At 52.7% G+C, this 14735-nt stretch overlaps 4 protein-coding genes across 4 annotated transcripts; all 4 read right to left on the bottom strand.

Annotated features, from left to right (window-relative positions):
- Positions 1 to 641: 641 nt before the first annotated feature.
- On the bottom strand, positions 642 to 3157 carry J4E84_010567 (uncharacterized protein; the record flags this gene model as incomplete). Its single annotated transcript, XM_049393122.1, has 2 exons — positions 642 to 1841; positions 2009 to 3157. 2 exons carry the CDS (start codon positions 3155 to 3157, stop codon positions 642 to 644), a joined length of 2349 nt encoding a protein of 782 aa, XP_049239114.1.
- Positions 3158 to 5148: 1991 nt separating this feature from the next.
- J4E84_010566 (uncharacterized protein) lies at positions 5149 to 6894 on the bottom strand (the record flags this gene model as incomplete). Its single annotated transcript, XM_049393121.1, has 4 exons — positions 5149 to 6164; positions 6227 to 6394; positions 6454 to 6660; positions 6723 to 6894. 4 exons carry the CDS (start codon positions 6892 to 6894, stop codon positions 5149 to 5151), a joined length of 1563 nt encoding a protein of 520 aa, XP_049239113.1.
- Positions 6895 to 8812: 1918 nt separating this feature from the next.
- Positions 8813 to 10557, bottom strand: J4E84_010565 (uncharacterized protein; the record flags this gene model as incomplete). The annotated part of the gene is made up of 3 exons (XM_049393120.1): positions 8813 to 9243; positions 9295 to 10254; positions 10308 to 10557. The coding sequence occupies 3 exons, from the start codon at positions 10555 to 10557 to the stop codon at positions 8813 to 8815; spliced, it is 1641 nt and encodes a 546-aa protein (XP_049239112.1).
- Positions 10558 to 11280: 723 nt separating this feature from the next.
- Positions 11281 to 12527, bottom strand: J4E84_010564 (uncharacterized protein; the record flags this gene model as incomplete). Its single annotated transcript, XM_049393119.1, has 4 exons — positions 11281 to 11564; positions 11622 to 11691; positions 11747 to 12237; positions 12290 to 12527. The coding sequence occupies 4 exons, from the start codon at positions 12525 to 12527 to the stop codon at positions 11281 to 11283; spliced, it is 1083 nt and encodes a 360-aa protein (XP_049239111.1).
- Between the last annotated feature and the right edge of the window lie 2208 nt (positions 12528 to 14735).

Genomic DNA, 14735 nt, shown 5'->3' with positions numbered 1-14735 from the left:
AACCCTTGATCGAAGCACGAACACGGTGGAGCGGCAGTAGTCGACGCGATGCTGAACCCGAAGAACTCCATGATGTTATCGACAAACGAGGGAGATGGGGTGGCACTAGCCGAAGCGTTGTTGACACCGGTATCGAGACCAAGCCCATTGAGACGCGAGGTAGATGGGGCGGAAGCAGTCGTCGTGAAGCTGAACCAGTGAGATTCGGTAGTGGTGGCGTTCGTCGCGATGCCTCGCCGGGCAGATGGGGTGGCAGCAGCCGTCGCGAAGCTGAACCAGCAAGATGGGGTGGTGGCAGTCGCCGTGAAGCTGAGCCAGCGAGATTCGGTGGTGGTAGCGTGCGTCGCGATGCTGCTCCGGGGAGGTGGGGTGGCAGCAGTCGCCGTGAAGCCGAGCCAGCGAGATTCGGTGGTAGTAGCGTGCGTCGCGATGCTGCGCCGGGCAGATGGGGTGGTAGCAGCCGTCGCGAAGCCGTACCAGGGAGGTGGGGTGGAAGTTCCTGAAAGCCTATCTTGAGTTGGTTCTGTTCTGCAGGTTTCAGTTCACAGAACCCGAAGGAGGCAAGTAATTTCTTTGTTGCAGACATGTCGACTTTGTAGTATTACCCTAACATATTTCTCTTTAATAAAATCTGTTGCTCCTCAAATCCAGCCCGGTGGAGGTTGTGGCGGCCTTGGAGTGAGAGGAGAGAAGAGGTTTCCTGATACTCTCCAACCCATGTTGGGGTTCAACTTGACCTTCAGCTCTTTGGCTTTGGCACGTGGTGTTCCCCTACTCGAGGATCTAGTGAGTTGTGTCCTCATGTTGTCGGGTACGCCGTATAACAGAGTCAGAATTGCGGAGTTCTTCAAAACGCCAAGTTGCTCTTTCTCCAGGGCAGATTTGAAAATTGTAGCAGAAAGAAAGATGAAACTCATGAACAAGAGGCCAATAGGCAGTGTAAGCCATTCCCAGCGAACTGAAACGTAGGCCTCTCTGCTGAACGCCTCTCCAGAAACCATCTCCTTGCTCGGGGCGGACCGAATTACGTTCGTCATCGCGGTTGCGAACCTGTCCATGTGCTTTGACACATTCGGCTGAAGCCAGGGGTTGTAATCGAGCATCCTGTTCCAAGCCGGCCCAGTTCTCCAAGTCTTGTATCGCAAGATTGGCACAGCAGACTCATCGACTACCGTGGTGTACGATGGGAAGATGTCGGCAAACCCTGTCATGATGTAGGAAGTGGTACGATTCGAAGTTCCGTATCCAGAGATCTTGTGTCCATCGGGAGTCGTGCCGTTGTCTATGTTGATATCTTGCATGTAGAAGACGTCGGTGTAGTTGCCAAATTCGTCTTGCGCGGGGAATTGCTCGAACGGAAAAGACCCTGAGGAAGTGTTGAGATATGTCGCAACGACCTCTTCGCTGTATTGACCCATGTCGTACGAAGAATTGATAGTCTTCACGCACCATGACAGAGCACACTCCTGTGCAAGCGGTCGTCGATTCTGGTACACCGTATCCGGAGTTCCTCCGTCGGCTGATACTATCAGCACATCCGCAAGCGTGTTGCGTAAGTGCTTGAACATGATGGAACCATTTCCGTACAGAGGTTCGCGTGTGTCGAGTGTTGTTAAGGGTAGGATGCGAGTGAGAAGCGCCTCGCCCTTGGTGGAGTCGTTTGGGTTGAAAAGATAACCTGACATCATTGTTGGTGTATCGCTCGTGGCGTTAAGGAAGTAGCCGCACATGGTTGCGTTTGGGTAAGGCTCCTGCAGGTTGAATATTCCATGCAGCTCGTGGGTCCAGTCTACCGTAGTTTCGAGGCAGGCGTAGGTGAGGTGACTAGATACATCCGCACACTGGCTACAGACCCCTAAGGTCTCATATAGTGGCCAAGTACATCTGCTAGTGGGACAAGACTGGTACCAGATGTCAGCAGACTGAAGCTTGCAGCATAAGACATACTTATGTTTCAACCGAGTGCGTCGGTAGCACTGGGATATTGAACAAGACGGGCTAAACTTACCAGCGGGATATCAGGCCTGGTGCCGTTCGCATAAGGGACAGGCTGCGTCCCGTTGCTGTACGCGAACTTCTCCGTGAGATGATATAGATCGGGGTCATTCGACATGTTTTCGACGCCGTTTAGGTATTCTATGCCGACGCCAGGGTCATACCTCACAGTCTTTGGTATCTTGCTTGTAAGCTCTTTTTCCAAAGCCCAACGGTCGGGGAAGCTAACGACTTGTTGGAAGAAGGGGTCCAGAGCCATCATGCATAGCGTTATCATAGCTCCAAGTGCTGCGAGTGCCTTGCCTTTAGTACGCATGAGCAAGAGAAGAGAGCCCCACGGTCCTCGAGAGGCATTGTCGAAGATTTCGAAGTCCCACATTTGTTTGGAGTTCTGCTGGAACCAGCTCCACTTCAATTGACCAAGAGCTTCGGATACTGGAAGGATCAGGGCTGCACCGGCCATTTTCGAAAGAATTGAGATGTACGCGTTGAGAGTCAAGCCAGTCTTGTCGGCCAAGGACCAATTGGAGAGCTTGTCATCCTTGTAAGAGATAAGGACACCGATGACGGCGGCCATACAGAGAGCGCTAAAAGCCCAGCTGATGAGTTCGAATAGCCATCTCTTGATGATGTTACCAGAGATGCTGTATTGGTATAGTCGCTTCTCGATGCGTTCGGCGATATTGGGGACCTCTTCAATATCCTCTTCTTTTGGTGCTGATATCTCAATAGAAGGTGGCTTTGGTGGCCCGTTCATGATACCAAGCCCCGGGTGAAGACCGCTGATGGGTGTCTTCTCGTCAAGTGGTGGAATCTGGAGCGAGTGAACATTGTCGAGGCGGACTCTTGGGCGTTGTGTAGGAAAGAAGCGAAGGGTTGGTCGACGTGAGTCTTGTTGCTGCTGAATCTCGGGTGGTGGCTCAGGAATTGGCCAGATTATTGACCGACAACTAGAAGTCTCGATAGTGGTTGTAGGACTCGGCTCGGCCGGGCTGATGGGTGGCGCATTGATATGTGACGGGCTCAGGTGTGTCGGGCGTTGAGGAGGAATGATGTCTGGTGTAGTTGGGGTCGTAGGTGTTGTGCCATATGTCTTCGCTGTCATGCGTTCATCGCCGGTATCCAGATAAATTGGGATATCAGGAAAAGCAGGCGAACGCATGGGACTACGTGGAGAACGAGACATGTTGGGGTAGTAGCCGGATGTGGATATCGGGTAAGGCATTAAAAGAATACGTGAATACGAATTAGGGTACGAAGATAGTTGAGAAAGATGGAAAGGTGTTGCTTCGTACAAGATAGTAGAGCAGTGCCAGACTGGAGAGAAGCAGTAGACTGATACCAGGTACTTACCATCGGTGTCTATCACCATACTATAACAACATCGAGCTGCAGTATAAGCCTCCACAAGCCATTTCCATGATTGGAGCCTGCTCGAAACATCAAACAGCACTGTTACTGCGGCGTACATGCAAACTATGCCTTCGTTCTGGAAACTGGTGCATTACCGAGCAAACGCACCATTCACGGCACGAGCTAGCCGCAAGGACCAGACCCAACCTCCAGAAAAGCATGCCAAGAAAGGCGGCTGAAGGCCGTTTCCACGACACCTACGTGCGGCGCGGGCGTCGGGAGCTGTCAAGCCGGGTCACCGCTGTGAGTGTAGCCGTACAGAGCATGTGTATAACCGCTGGGATGGCCGCATGGCTAGGCTAGCGTACTTTCGTTGCCGCTGTGGTATTAAAACATATGCAGCTAGGCGTATTCTTAGCTTTTGGCCCCTCCATGAGGTCACGTTTCGATGACGATGCATCAACGAGGCACAGTCGTATAAGCGCTTCGAGCCTCATCGGACGCTGCAGCCAATGTAAGGAGCGCGGGATTGGGGAAACATGTTGGTTTCGCTCGGTGAGCGAATGGTGATGTCGCGTTCCAGCCTCGGAGGTATCGCGTGAACTCGCGCGACGTGGGTGGTTGTGGAGGTGGTGGGAACGACGGCCTCGGGATGTTTCGACGAATTTTTGGGGGTTCAGATAGCGGGGTCGCGCTATCGTTAAGCGCGGGGCCGATAACCCCACTTATTAATAGCCACCTATCAGCGCCGCGGAATATTTAGCCATGCGTCTATTTTTCGAATATTCCACGTCGCGTCTATCGTGCATTTGGCATCTCGGTGCAAAGCAAACAACGCATGCATGCATGAAGCAGGCTTCACGTGACGGCTTCTCCCAGTGATAAGCAGGAGTTGACAACTGCCATCCTCTGGAGTAGCCGAGGCATATCAGGTGTGTTATGATGGACCACCGTCTGACACCTCTTAGCTACCTAGGTAGCCCTCCCTCTACATCCAACACTTCGCTTACTGACTTGATACTACGGTGGCTTGAGACTGAACATGCGATTCGGTGTTCTCTAGTACTGACACGTGTACTAACACCAGCGTACGCTAAATCCAGTCTGCCGGGTCGCGGCTATCAAGGCTGCATTGCGATCGTTGCGTACCCTCACTGGCCAAGCTTATGCCCATCTGTTGTTGTTTCAAAGCCGCCAGATTCCCATTCGTTCGGAAGATACCCCACAGGTCCCGATCAGTCGGAGATCTGTCTTCTGTAGCCGCTGTCGCTTGATCGGTGTCATGGTCGCATAGAAGAGCGAGTCATTGGTGCGTTGTGTTGTCCAAACAAACTTATGGATGGAAGTGGAGATCCGCGCAATTTCCAGCCTCTTCAGGCGTTGTATGCAAGCTTTGGTTTGATATGTTGCTGCGCCGCATACTACTTCGGAACGTTGAACGCGCAGACGGGCAACGTTACAAAGGTGTTGAGCTGATGTCAGCCATGGCTTCATTAATATTGCACAACCCCGAAATGTTCATTGCGAGCCACAATGAGCGATGCAAAATCTTACACCGAGAAAGGGAGGACTAGTTTATGATTCATTACCGGAGACGACCGCGAGCAATACTGACTTGTGCTGAACAGCCACAAATTATGCATCTCCATCTCCACTATTTTCATTCACGACCGTTTCATACCCGCTCGAAGGAATGCGGCTCACTTCCAAGCGGCCTCAAAACCCGCCTTGTGAGCGCCAAATGCAACGTCATTTGCAAGATCCATCGACCTCAGTCCCAGCCACCACTTTACTTGCGGCTTAGGCCTTCTTGTCTGGCGCTTCATGAAGCTCGATGGCGTTGCTATCCTGACCCATGACCTTGGCGGTGGTTGCAGCAAGCGCATCGGCATCATCCTTTTCACTTTCAAACAAGAAAGTAAGCTCTTCTAATGTTTTTCCGTAAGTTTCCGGGAACAAGAAGTAGATGAACACAATCTCGCAACACAGCAAAGCGATGTATACGAAGAGGAACTTCCAGTCAAGGTCTTCCAGTCCGATGGGATTGGTGAAGGATCCAAGCATGACGGAGCAACGATTGAAGAGTTGAAACCATGAGAGACCCTTGGTTCGGACGTAGTAGGGGAAGATTTCGACCATGTAGACATATGTGAGGGCATTGTAGGCGATGTTGTAGGCGGGCTTGTAGAGAAAGATCATGACCAGAACCGCATAGCCTGTCTCTTTAGATCCAGTCTGGCGATTACGAGCCTGAGCAATGGTCCAGGCGGTATACACGCACAATAAGCAACTCGCACACAGCAGATACATCCTGCGACGTGGGTATCGGGGTGTGACAGTTGCCATGACAAGCGCCATGAGGAAGCCCCATGCTTCTGATCCGACGTTGTAGCGCACTTGGGTATGACTATCTTCAATGCCGATCTTTTCCAGGATAGGCACAAGGTATTGGCTGATGAGGTTGTTGCCGCTGTACTGGACGAAGATGCCAAGGCCGGCGGCGACAAGAGCACGGTGTCGCATGCCTTTGGATTGAAAGAGCTCGGCCCAGCCACGTTGTCGCGATTCGTTCTCCAACTCCAGGGCTTTCCTGATCTCGGCAATCTCAAGGTGAGGTAGCTCAGCCGATGCATCGCCTTCCGCATGGTACTTGATCAAGATCTCAAGAGCTTCTTCGCTGCGATCTTTCGAAACCAGCCATCGAGGGCTTTCCGGGACCGTGAAAGCAAAGATGATCTGGATAACAGAAGGGCCTGCTTGGAGGATAGAGGGGAGGCGCCAAGACCAATCGCTTGGGATGAGCAGCGTACGCACGACTATACATCGGGGCCGAGATTAGTATGCATTCATCTACCTTTCATGGAGGGAAATTGCTCACCTATACCCGCTCCGAGAACTGAGCCTACTCCAAAGAATGCGTTGAAGAGACTACCTAAGAACTGTCGCTCTTTGGGATGACCTAGTTCACCGAGAAGAGCTGCACCGGAGATGATGGCATAGACAATACCATGGCCAAGAAAGATTCGACTGAAGATGAACATTGCAACTACATGTATGTCAGTTGCGAGAATCTCTGAATGCGATAAGCATGCTGAAGGTACTCACGGTTCTGCGACAAGCCCTGCATTACTGCTCCGATGATCATAATCGTGGACCCCAAGACGATACTCTTCCGCCTCCCAAGATGATCAGACACGATGGAAACGAACGGAATACTCGATATAGCGCCGAGGTTGTAGCAGGCGACAAGCAATCCGAGTTGGCCTCCTTTTGGATGATTGAAGTATTCTTGCCAGTAGTGAAGAGCTTGCACTGAAAGCGTCATACTTGATCAGTATCACATCTCAAGGAACTCCGTAGTAGTATCTACTTACTTCCATTCATCATGGAGCTATCAAATCCAGAAGTAGACTCAATGAAGAAGCAGAAAGGTACCAATAATAGGTAGAGACGTCGGAGGTTTGGCTTGTTCCACCATCGTACCGTATCGGCGGCGACGAGGCGCTCGATGATACCGTCGCCAGGGCCTGCAACTGCTGGTGCCATGATTTTTCCGGTTGAAATAGGTACTCAGTGTAGCGTCAGGATGGCACTTCCTCAACTTACATACTCGAAGCCAAGCACTTCACCGGTTCAAGAAACCGTCGAACCGACAAAGGGATGCTGGATCTGCCTCGCTTTCTTCTTGGCTTTGCGGGGTTTGTGCCCGGTGGTACGGTTGACGCATCCTTCATCATGAAGCATGACCGTTGATCAAAGGAAATACGAATGCCTGTCTTGCGACGATACAACCACCACCAAGTCTCATTGCTCCATACCTGGAAATATGAGGCTAATTCTCTCTGCCGTGCGGATAAATGCCGTGTTATGATAGTCTGCCTTACTCAATACCGTCAGCTTCAATATCAAAACCGTGTACTCAGGTCCGTGGATGTGTATGCAGGGCTGGACTCAAATGACCCGATGCCCGACATGGACCTCAGCACTAGCCGTGTATGGCGCGGTCCGTGGTACAACAGGTAAGGTTGAATGCGGGGGAAATTCTCCTGCCCCTCCACAAGTTCTTTCGCACAGTGTCGCCAACTTCTCGACTGATCTGGGCGACAAAGTGCGAAAGAGGCTGGACTGGCGGGCCAAAAATCCGGGCATTCTTCAGGCGGAAAACATTGTGCGGTAGTGCCGCAACGGCAATCGATTCGCAGGCGGGTCTCAACAGGAGCTTACACCAATCCACGATGCGCATTTTGCTCAGCAGCATTGCTCTTCGTAATGTATGCCGTTTCAAACTCTGAAGTAGATGCTGTCGCGTCGGAGAGATGACGTGAAGGGCTTGACGCGCCTGCCCCTCGTGGCGCACAGATCACCAAGCCACACCTTCCGGATAGCTCCAGCCTCCTCAAACTCCAACACTTTCCATCGTCATCCCACTATGACTGAAGCGGTGCGCGAATTCGTCCAGCACTGTGGTAAATACACTGACATTGCGATCTGGAGGTTCAGCTGAACGCCATTGCATGCGAGAATTGCAGATCGAAGAAGTGCAAGTGCGATCGGAAGCTGTGGGTAATCCGCATGCCAGCTGCAGAACTTCATCTAACCAACACAGCCCATGCTGTTCTCAATGCCAGACATCATCGCTGCCATGCCACTATCAAGAGGGTGGTAAGCGAGGTCTTCCAGCCGCATACATCACTGCTCTTGAGAAGCGGCTGGCAGACACCGAGGCTGCACTCTCCGCAACACTCACTGTCGTCCAAAACCAAGACTTAATACGGTTGAACGACGTTGGGCTTTCAGATCCATCATCGCACGCACCAAAGCGACAAGGTTCAAAAGCAGAAAAGCTTGAAGAATGGAAGCGCCTGCCTTTGCGGACGACCGAGCAGTTGACAGCTTGGCTACAAGCACAGTATTCCGAGACGGCAGCCCCGGAAGTATTACCGTCGAGACACAGCAATTCCGTCCCTGATAACGACGGAGCGCGCAAGACATCCAGGGCAGCCGAAGGTCGACCGAAAAGTGGTGCGCGCCCCTCTCGCCAGATACCCAGCGATACATCCCCACCGGTGTCAGTCCTGCAGCAACTGAAAGACTGCGAAATGCCTATAGCACCGAACATGCAGCGAGCACCCACTGATCCAGCAAGATGGCAAGAAAACTACTTCTAGAACTCGGGAGGAGTGCCTGGCAGATGCTGCTGCGATGCCAGTGAGGCTGAGTCAGGTAGGCGGCTCGTCCTCAGTCACACGAGTCAGCCACCAAAATTGCCGATCGTCGGCAGCCGCAGGACCAGCACACGCTCAAAAGGCGATGCTGGCCATTCATCACGCTGTGGTCGGCACTGGACGTATGACACGATCGAAAACTTGGGAAAATATTGCTACGGTAATACATTCTAGAGTTTGGAATACACCGGGAAACGCTCACGAGACACGTGGGCTCTTCTCGTGGCACGATTGATCCTCTACTCGGATTTCAGAACACTATCGAGCACTCCGCACCTCTTCACCCAACTCCTTGCGCGCTTGCCGTAAATGTACATCGGAATCGTGCAAAGCGTAACAGCAACAGTGGTTCCACCAATAACATAGAACGCGTCCCTCACACCCTGTACTGCGATCCAGTCATTGGCGTAGAACGTCAGGCCGAATGCGAAAAGGTTCTTGACGAAGTTCATGATGGCAAAGGCTTCGGCGGCCTGCTCGCGATGGCAGTCGGAGACGTAGGTTACGACGGCGGTAGTTCCTAACTGAACACCCAGGTTAATCAGACCCATGCAGACGATGACTGGGATGGGCCACGGATCGCGGTTGTGGAGTGATTGGCCCCAAGCAAAGAAGCCGGTTGCGGTAAAGATCAGGTAGGTTATCATAACAGGGAGGCGGAACTCAGGTTCTAAAGCATTGTTAGTTGTTGAAAATCACAGCTTGGATCGTTTGCACTTACCGAAAGTGCCCTTGTTGCGTGTCGACATCCACTTCGCCACACCATCGATGATCGGACCGGCTACCAGCGTGGCTAACAACGACGCCACGAATGAGGACAGATTCGTTGCGCCAACCGCGCTCACTGAGAAACTGTATGGCGGAGCAGAGAAGATCTGCGACAACGTGATTGAGATCAAGACAAGCCAGGATACGCAAATGGTGAAGAGCAAAGTCGCCCACATGACTACCGGGCTCACGATCACCACAAAGGGGCGTAGGAATGTGCGCCAGAAAGAGACATGATCCCAGTAACCGGACCATGGCATGAGAGTCTTGACGTAAGGGTATGGGGCCTCGGAAGAGACGGACGACTGGACCGCATAGTCTTCGACGCGCTCGGCGGACTTCTCCTTCTCAACCGCGTCACTTTCCACATTCTTGGAGCTCGTGTCGATGTTGATGACGTCGTGGCGGTGGTAGGCGGACTCGGGCATGAAGAAGATGATGAGGATGAGCATGATGACAAAAGCACCGCCCATTGCGTGCAATGCGATGCGATGAGAGCCGTATTGGATGACGGATCCAGCGATTGGACTCGCTAGGTTGATACCACCGAGGACACCAAGGTTGAAGATGGCCATTCGGAATCCGCGCTCATGAACGTGCCAGATGTCTCCGACGGATGCTGGGATGAGTGCCTCAAACGGTGCCATGCAAAGACCTTGGACCGCTCGGGCTGCCGCCAGAGAGGGAAAGCTGGTAGCTTCCGCAGCCCAGAAACAGGACACCGCCAGGCCAACTGTGGTTGCGAGGTAGATTGGTCGTCTCCCGATTTTGACGGCTAAGGTGTTGCAGATGAGACTGCCCACTGCGATGGCGACGATGCAGGATCCATTGCAACCCAGAGTGAACCTCTGTAATGGGACATTGAATTGTTCTGCCAGGGGCACGAAAGCTGGTGTGAGCAGCGGACCGACAGCTACAAGACATGCGATTAGTTCAGTATCTGGTGTTTGGATGTCGCGAGCCTACCTCCTACAGCACCGCATCCGTATGCGATGACGACGGTGAACATCTCCTTCTTCCATCTTGGCCAATTGTAGGGGTCGTTCGGCGAATCAGAAGGCTGCGGCACCAGCACAATCTGCCCAGTAGGATCATGCTTCAGCAGCCCACGATCAACATCGTTCGTGATCTCGAGATCAATGCGACCAAGCTCGCTTAACGGAGCTGTCCCAGGGACATGTTCGAGCTTGTAGTCTTGGAGTATACCCAGAGGCATGGTAACTCTATGTCCGCGGTGTGATTGGAATGGTAGCGCAAGGGAGCACACGTGGAAGGATAAACGATATGCAAAGACGCAATCTAGATCGCACAGCAGATGGATGGAAGAAGCGTGGAAGCAATCCTAAATTGTCGAAGATGCAACGGACACTATAATGTGGTGGTGGTGGGGGATGCCTTAATCCCACGGCAGTTGAGCTTGGGCGACTGCATACAGGGAATGATGATTCGGTGGTGTGCGGGGAAGGATGGGTAGGATGCGGGGGCTAGCTCTGGGTTGGTCGCTCAGGTATCCACTGCTTCATGTTGCAGACGGCTAGTGATGCCAGCATGCCTCGGGTTAATGCGACCGATGGAGATGCTGTCAATCGTCGCCTCTTTTGGGTGTGCGACCGCATAGGGGAAACAAGAGATCGGCAGAGGCTCTGCTTTAAACTTCACATAAGGTCCCAACAATGGCTTCGTGGCAGTGGTGGCTTCATGAGAGGTAACGTAGCCACGATCGACATGCGCGGATGTGGACGGGTGTTGCTGATCTCTGAACTTAACAATATGGCGGTTTCAAGCTATCGTGATGGCTCGCACATGGCGTTGTAGGCCTAAAGGACAATCGCATCGGCTACGAGTCAGGTTTTGCACCGGACAACGTCCGCTCCACCAGGTTGGAGCCAGCGGCTAACGTTGCCGCATCATCAGGCCCACCCCATCACGACCCTGGCTTCTACTGACTCTTACCGTAGATGCTTTCTAGCTCAGCGCAGACCGCGTCAGTAACCTCCTTTGTCGACGCCTTGCCTCCCAGGTCGCGCGTGGCAATGCCTCGCTCCGTGATAGCCTCCACGCTGTCCATCAATCTCTTTGCCGCTTGCTCCTCGCCTAGCCATGCTAGCATCTCAGACGCTGTCCAAAAGGTTCCGACTGGGTTCGCGACACCCTTGCCGGTAATGTCGAAAGCCGAGCCATGAATCGGTTCGAACATGGACGGATGTTGGCGTGTGGGGTCCACTGGTAACACTTAGCATGGGCAACGAATGCAACCATGTGGAAATGAAGAATACGTACGGTTGCTGGTGGGCGCGATGCCAATGGAGCCTGCAAGTGCGGCTGCGAGATCGGAAAGAATATCCGCATGCTGGACGAGTCAGCTAAAGCCGAGGTGAATACTCTGTACATTGAGTGTTACCCACCAAGTTTGTTGCAACTATCGTATCCAAAGATTTCGGATCAAGTACCATCCGGCACGTCATGGCGTCGACGAGCATCTTGTCGCACTTGACATCAGGAAAGTCTTTCGCAACTTCAGCGGCAATCTCATCCCACATAACCATGCCGTTGCGCTGCGCGTTACTCTTAGTAACGACTGTGATCTGTTTCCTCGGCCTGCTTTGGGCTGTTTCGAAGGCGAAGCGTATAAGTCGTTCCACACCATGCCGGGTGAAGATCGACACCTCCGTAGCAGTCTCCCACTTCTGGCCTCTGTGCGACCGGCCTCCTTGTCCTGCATATTCACCTTCGGAATTCTCTCGCACAATCACCCAGTCTAGGTCGCCATGCTCTGCGTTCCGCAAAGGCGATGATGTTCCCCGGAAGATCTTGGTGGGTCGCACGTTGGCATATTGCTGGAAGGTCTGGCAAATCGCGAGCCGCAAGCCCCAGAGAGAGATGTGGTCAGGTACATCTGTCAGGAGTTCAGTACCACCATTGCGTAAGACTTAGCATATGATACGTACCCGGGGCACCTACAGCACCGAACAGGATTGCATCATGCTTCTTGAGCTTCTCTAATCCTCCATCGGGGATATATTGGCCTGTTTTCTTGTAGGTCTCAGAACTCCAGTCGTAGTCTTCAAATTGCAGTCCGAATGTGCCGTCAAGTTGTGCCAGCTTCTTCAATACTTGTACGCCGGCATTGACGACTTCAGGGCCAATGCCATCGGCGCCCATAGTCGCAATAGAGTGTGTGCGCATGTTGGTGGCTGATGGAATGCTGGGTTGGGACAGGGAGTAACGGCTAATGAGCGATCGTAACAGCGGTAAGCACTTGAGTTGATATCTCTTGAGGTTCTATGCGCAGTATCTTTTAAGCCTCATAGTCCGGACTAAGAAACCCCATATTCACACTTCGTAGACGATGGGAGTGTTGCCGAGCTCGCCACTGGTGCGCTGGATAAGGGTAAGTGCGGGGGAACGCGGACAAACAAAGTCCGCCGCTTTCAAACCATGCCACCACACCCAGCACTTCGAATTTATCCTGGCGCTTGAAACTATGTGAAATCCCAATGCTGCTCTTGATCGAACCAGAAGGGGATGTCGAAGCCAGAGAAAGGGTCTAGGCCGTTGGAGTACTCTGTTGATGAAGCGTTGGCACCCTCCGTTCCAACGAATATGTTCCAGTAGCTGTTGTGCTCGAGAAAAGTAGCATTGTGGTTCAGGTCGCCCGTCGCACTGGAATCGAATGCTGCATTACATGGTGGATACTGCGCGTCATGATGAGGATCGATGTCATTCCTCCCTTGGCTTCCGACTTGATCTGGATGGTCGTTGCGGGTAGGTAGTGATTGCTCGTGCAGGCTTGAACGTATGTCCAATCCATCTTTCTGAGAAAGGGCTGCATCTCCAGCGAACTCTGAGTCGTATCGAGAAACCATATGAGCAGACTTCTGCAGCATTCGAGCCCGTAAGTCGCGAATGGCCGCCGAGCTTGCTTCAGGCCAAGCACTGCCGCGTAGCGTGAGGTGTTGAAGTATGTCAAGACTTTTATCTGCGAATCTTGGTTGTACATGTTAGTAGTGGTAATACAATTTCGAGATATTGATTACCTGATGACGATGCTGTGATCAATGCGGCCCTCGTGGGCGGCGTAGAACATGATGAATGTGCTGATCCACACAGCCCAGGTGCAGGAGGGCCAAAGGAGAGCCAATTGGTAATGATACATTTCAGACCCGTCTTTGCCCTGGATAGCGGTGTGCAAGGTAGTGATGATGCTACGCGCAGAACTGATGCACTGTTGTAAGGCGGCATTATAAGCGACATCTTTACTACCGGTAGCTAAGACGGGACGATACAGCGAGATAATCAACTCGTGTCTAAGTAGTGTCAACACTACAGTCGCGTAGGGAGAAGCGCCACATCGGCTATCCGGGTCGATGTAGTCCTCAACATCGTTCCACCATTGGCCAAGCTTAGCTATGATTGATGTCGCTCGGTCAGGATCATGCTGGACGTAGTGTAGCGACTTGTTGCGCAATTCGATGATTTCGCCACGCAGCCTGGCTTGTTGGGCAACCAGGTGCAGCAGGTGGAGTTCACGACCTACAGGTTGTGAGATATGGCACAAAAGAGACATTACCTAACTTACGAGGCTCGACGCGCGTCTGCAGATGGTGTTCCGCGAGGGGAAAGCAGACGTCGATATCGTCGTCAGGTAGGCCGAGTGGGAGGCCCATGGATTGGGCAAGAAGCCGATCAACAGCATAAAGTGACCAGAAGACGCGTTGCCGAAGCTCTTTTGTGCTTGATGTGAAGGTCGAAAACCTGGCTGGGCAACGATGAAGCCCTAGCTGCACAGCCATCCGCATAATCAGCCCTCCAAGACGGGAAGCGGCGTTCAAGCGAAGCATAGAGACTAGGAAGAGCTGCACACTGAGTGCGGCTTGTAGCGTGAGTATTGTCGTGGGACGAGAAAGTATCGTCCGGAGACTATCTACAGCAGCATCATACGATGGAAAGACGATACAGGCAGGATGTCGAGTACTCGGTAGCCCTGGCGATTGTCGATGGTCTGCAAGCGAGATGGACATGATCGAACGCACTATCACCAGCTGTAGGTCTTCCGAAGCACCATGATCGGGAAAGCCATTTCTTGCACAGCAATCGAAGTACTCTAGGACGGTTGTGGCGTGTACGAAGGGGTAGAACGGGTGCCAATTGGCAAAATAGCTCCCAGAAAAAGCGACCAGGTCGCGAAACGTTATGTGAGAGGTCTGCCCGTGAGAGATCTCAGCTTCTCGCCATAAGCGTCCGGAGGAATTCGGTTGCACTAGAGAGAGATGGTCGTCCTCGCCTGGCACGATGTCGCTGCCGGGCGTTTCGCCGTCTGTAGGCACTGCAGAGCGTCGGATCGCACCATAGACTGACCTAATGAAGAAGATGCCGCTGGCACTGCCCACGAAA

This window comes from Alternaria hordeiaustralica (assembly GCF_023758085.1).
Source record: "Alternaria hordeiaustralica strain BMP 2776 chromosome Unknown scaffold_43, whole genome shotgun sequence".
Classification (NCBI taxonomy): Eukaryota; Fungi; Ascomycota; class Dothideomycetes; order Pleosporales; family Pleosporaceae; genus Alternaria; species Alternaria hordeiaustralica.
The sequence above is the reverse complement of the archived record's forward strand: the minus strand, read 5'-3'. Positions and strand labels throughout refer to the sequence as shown.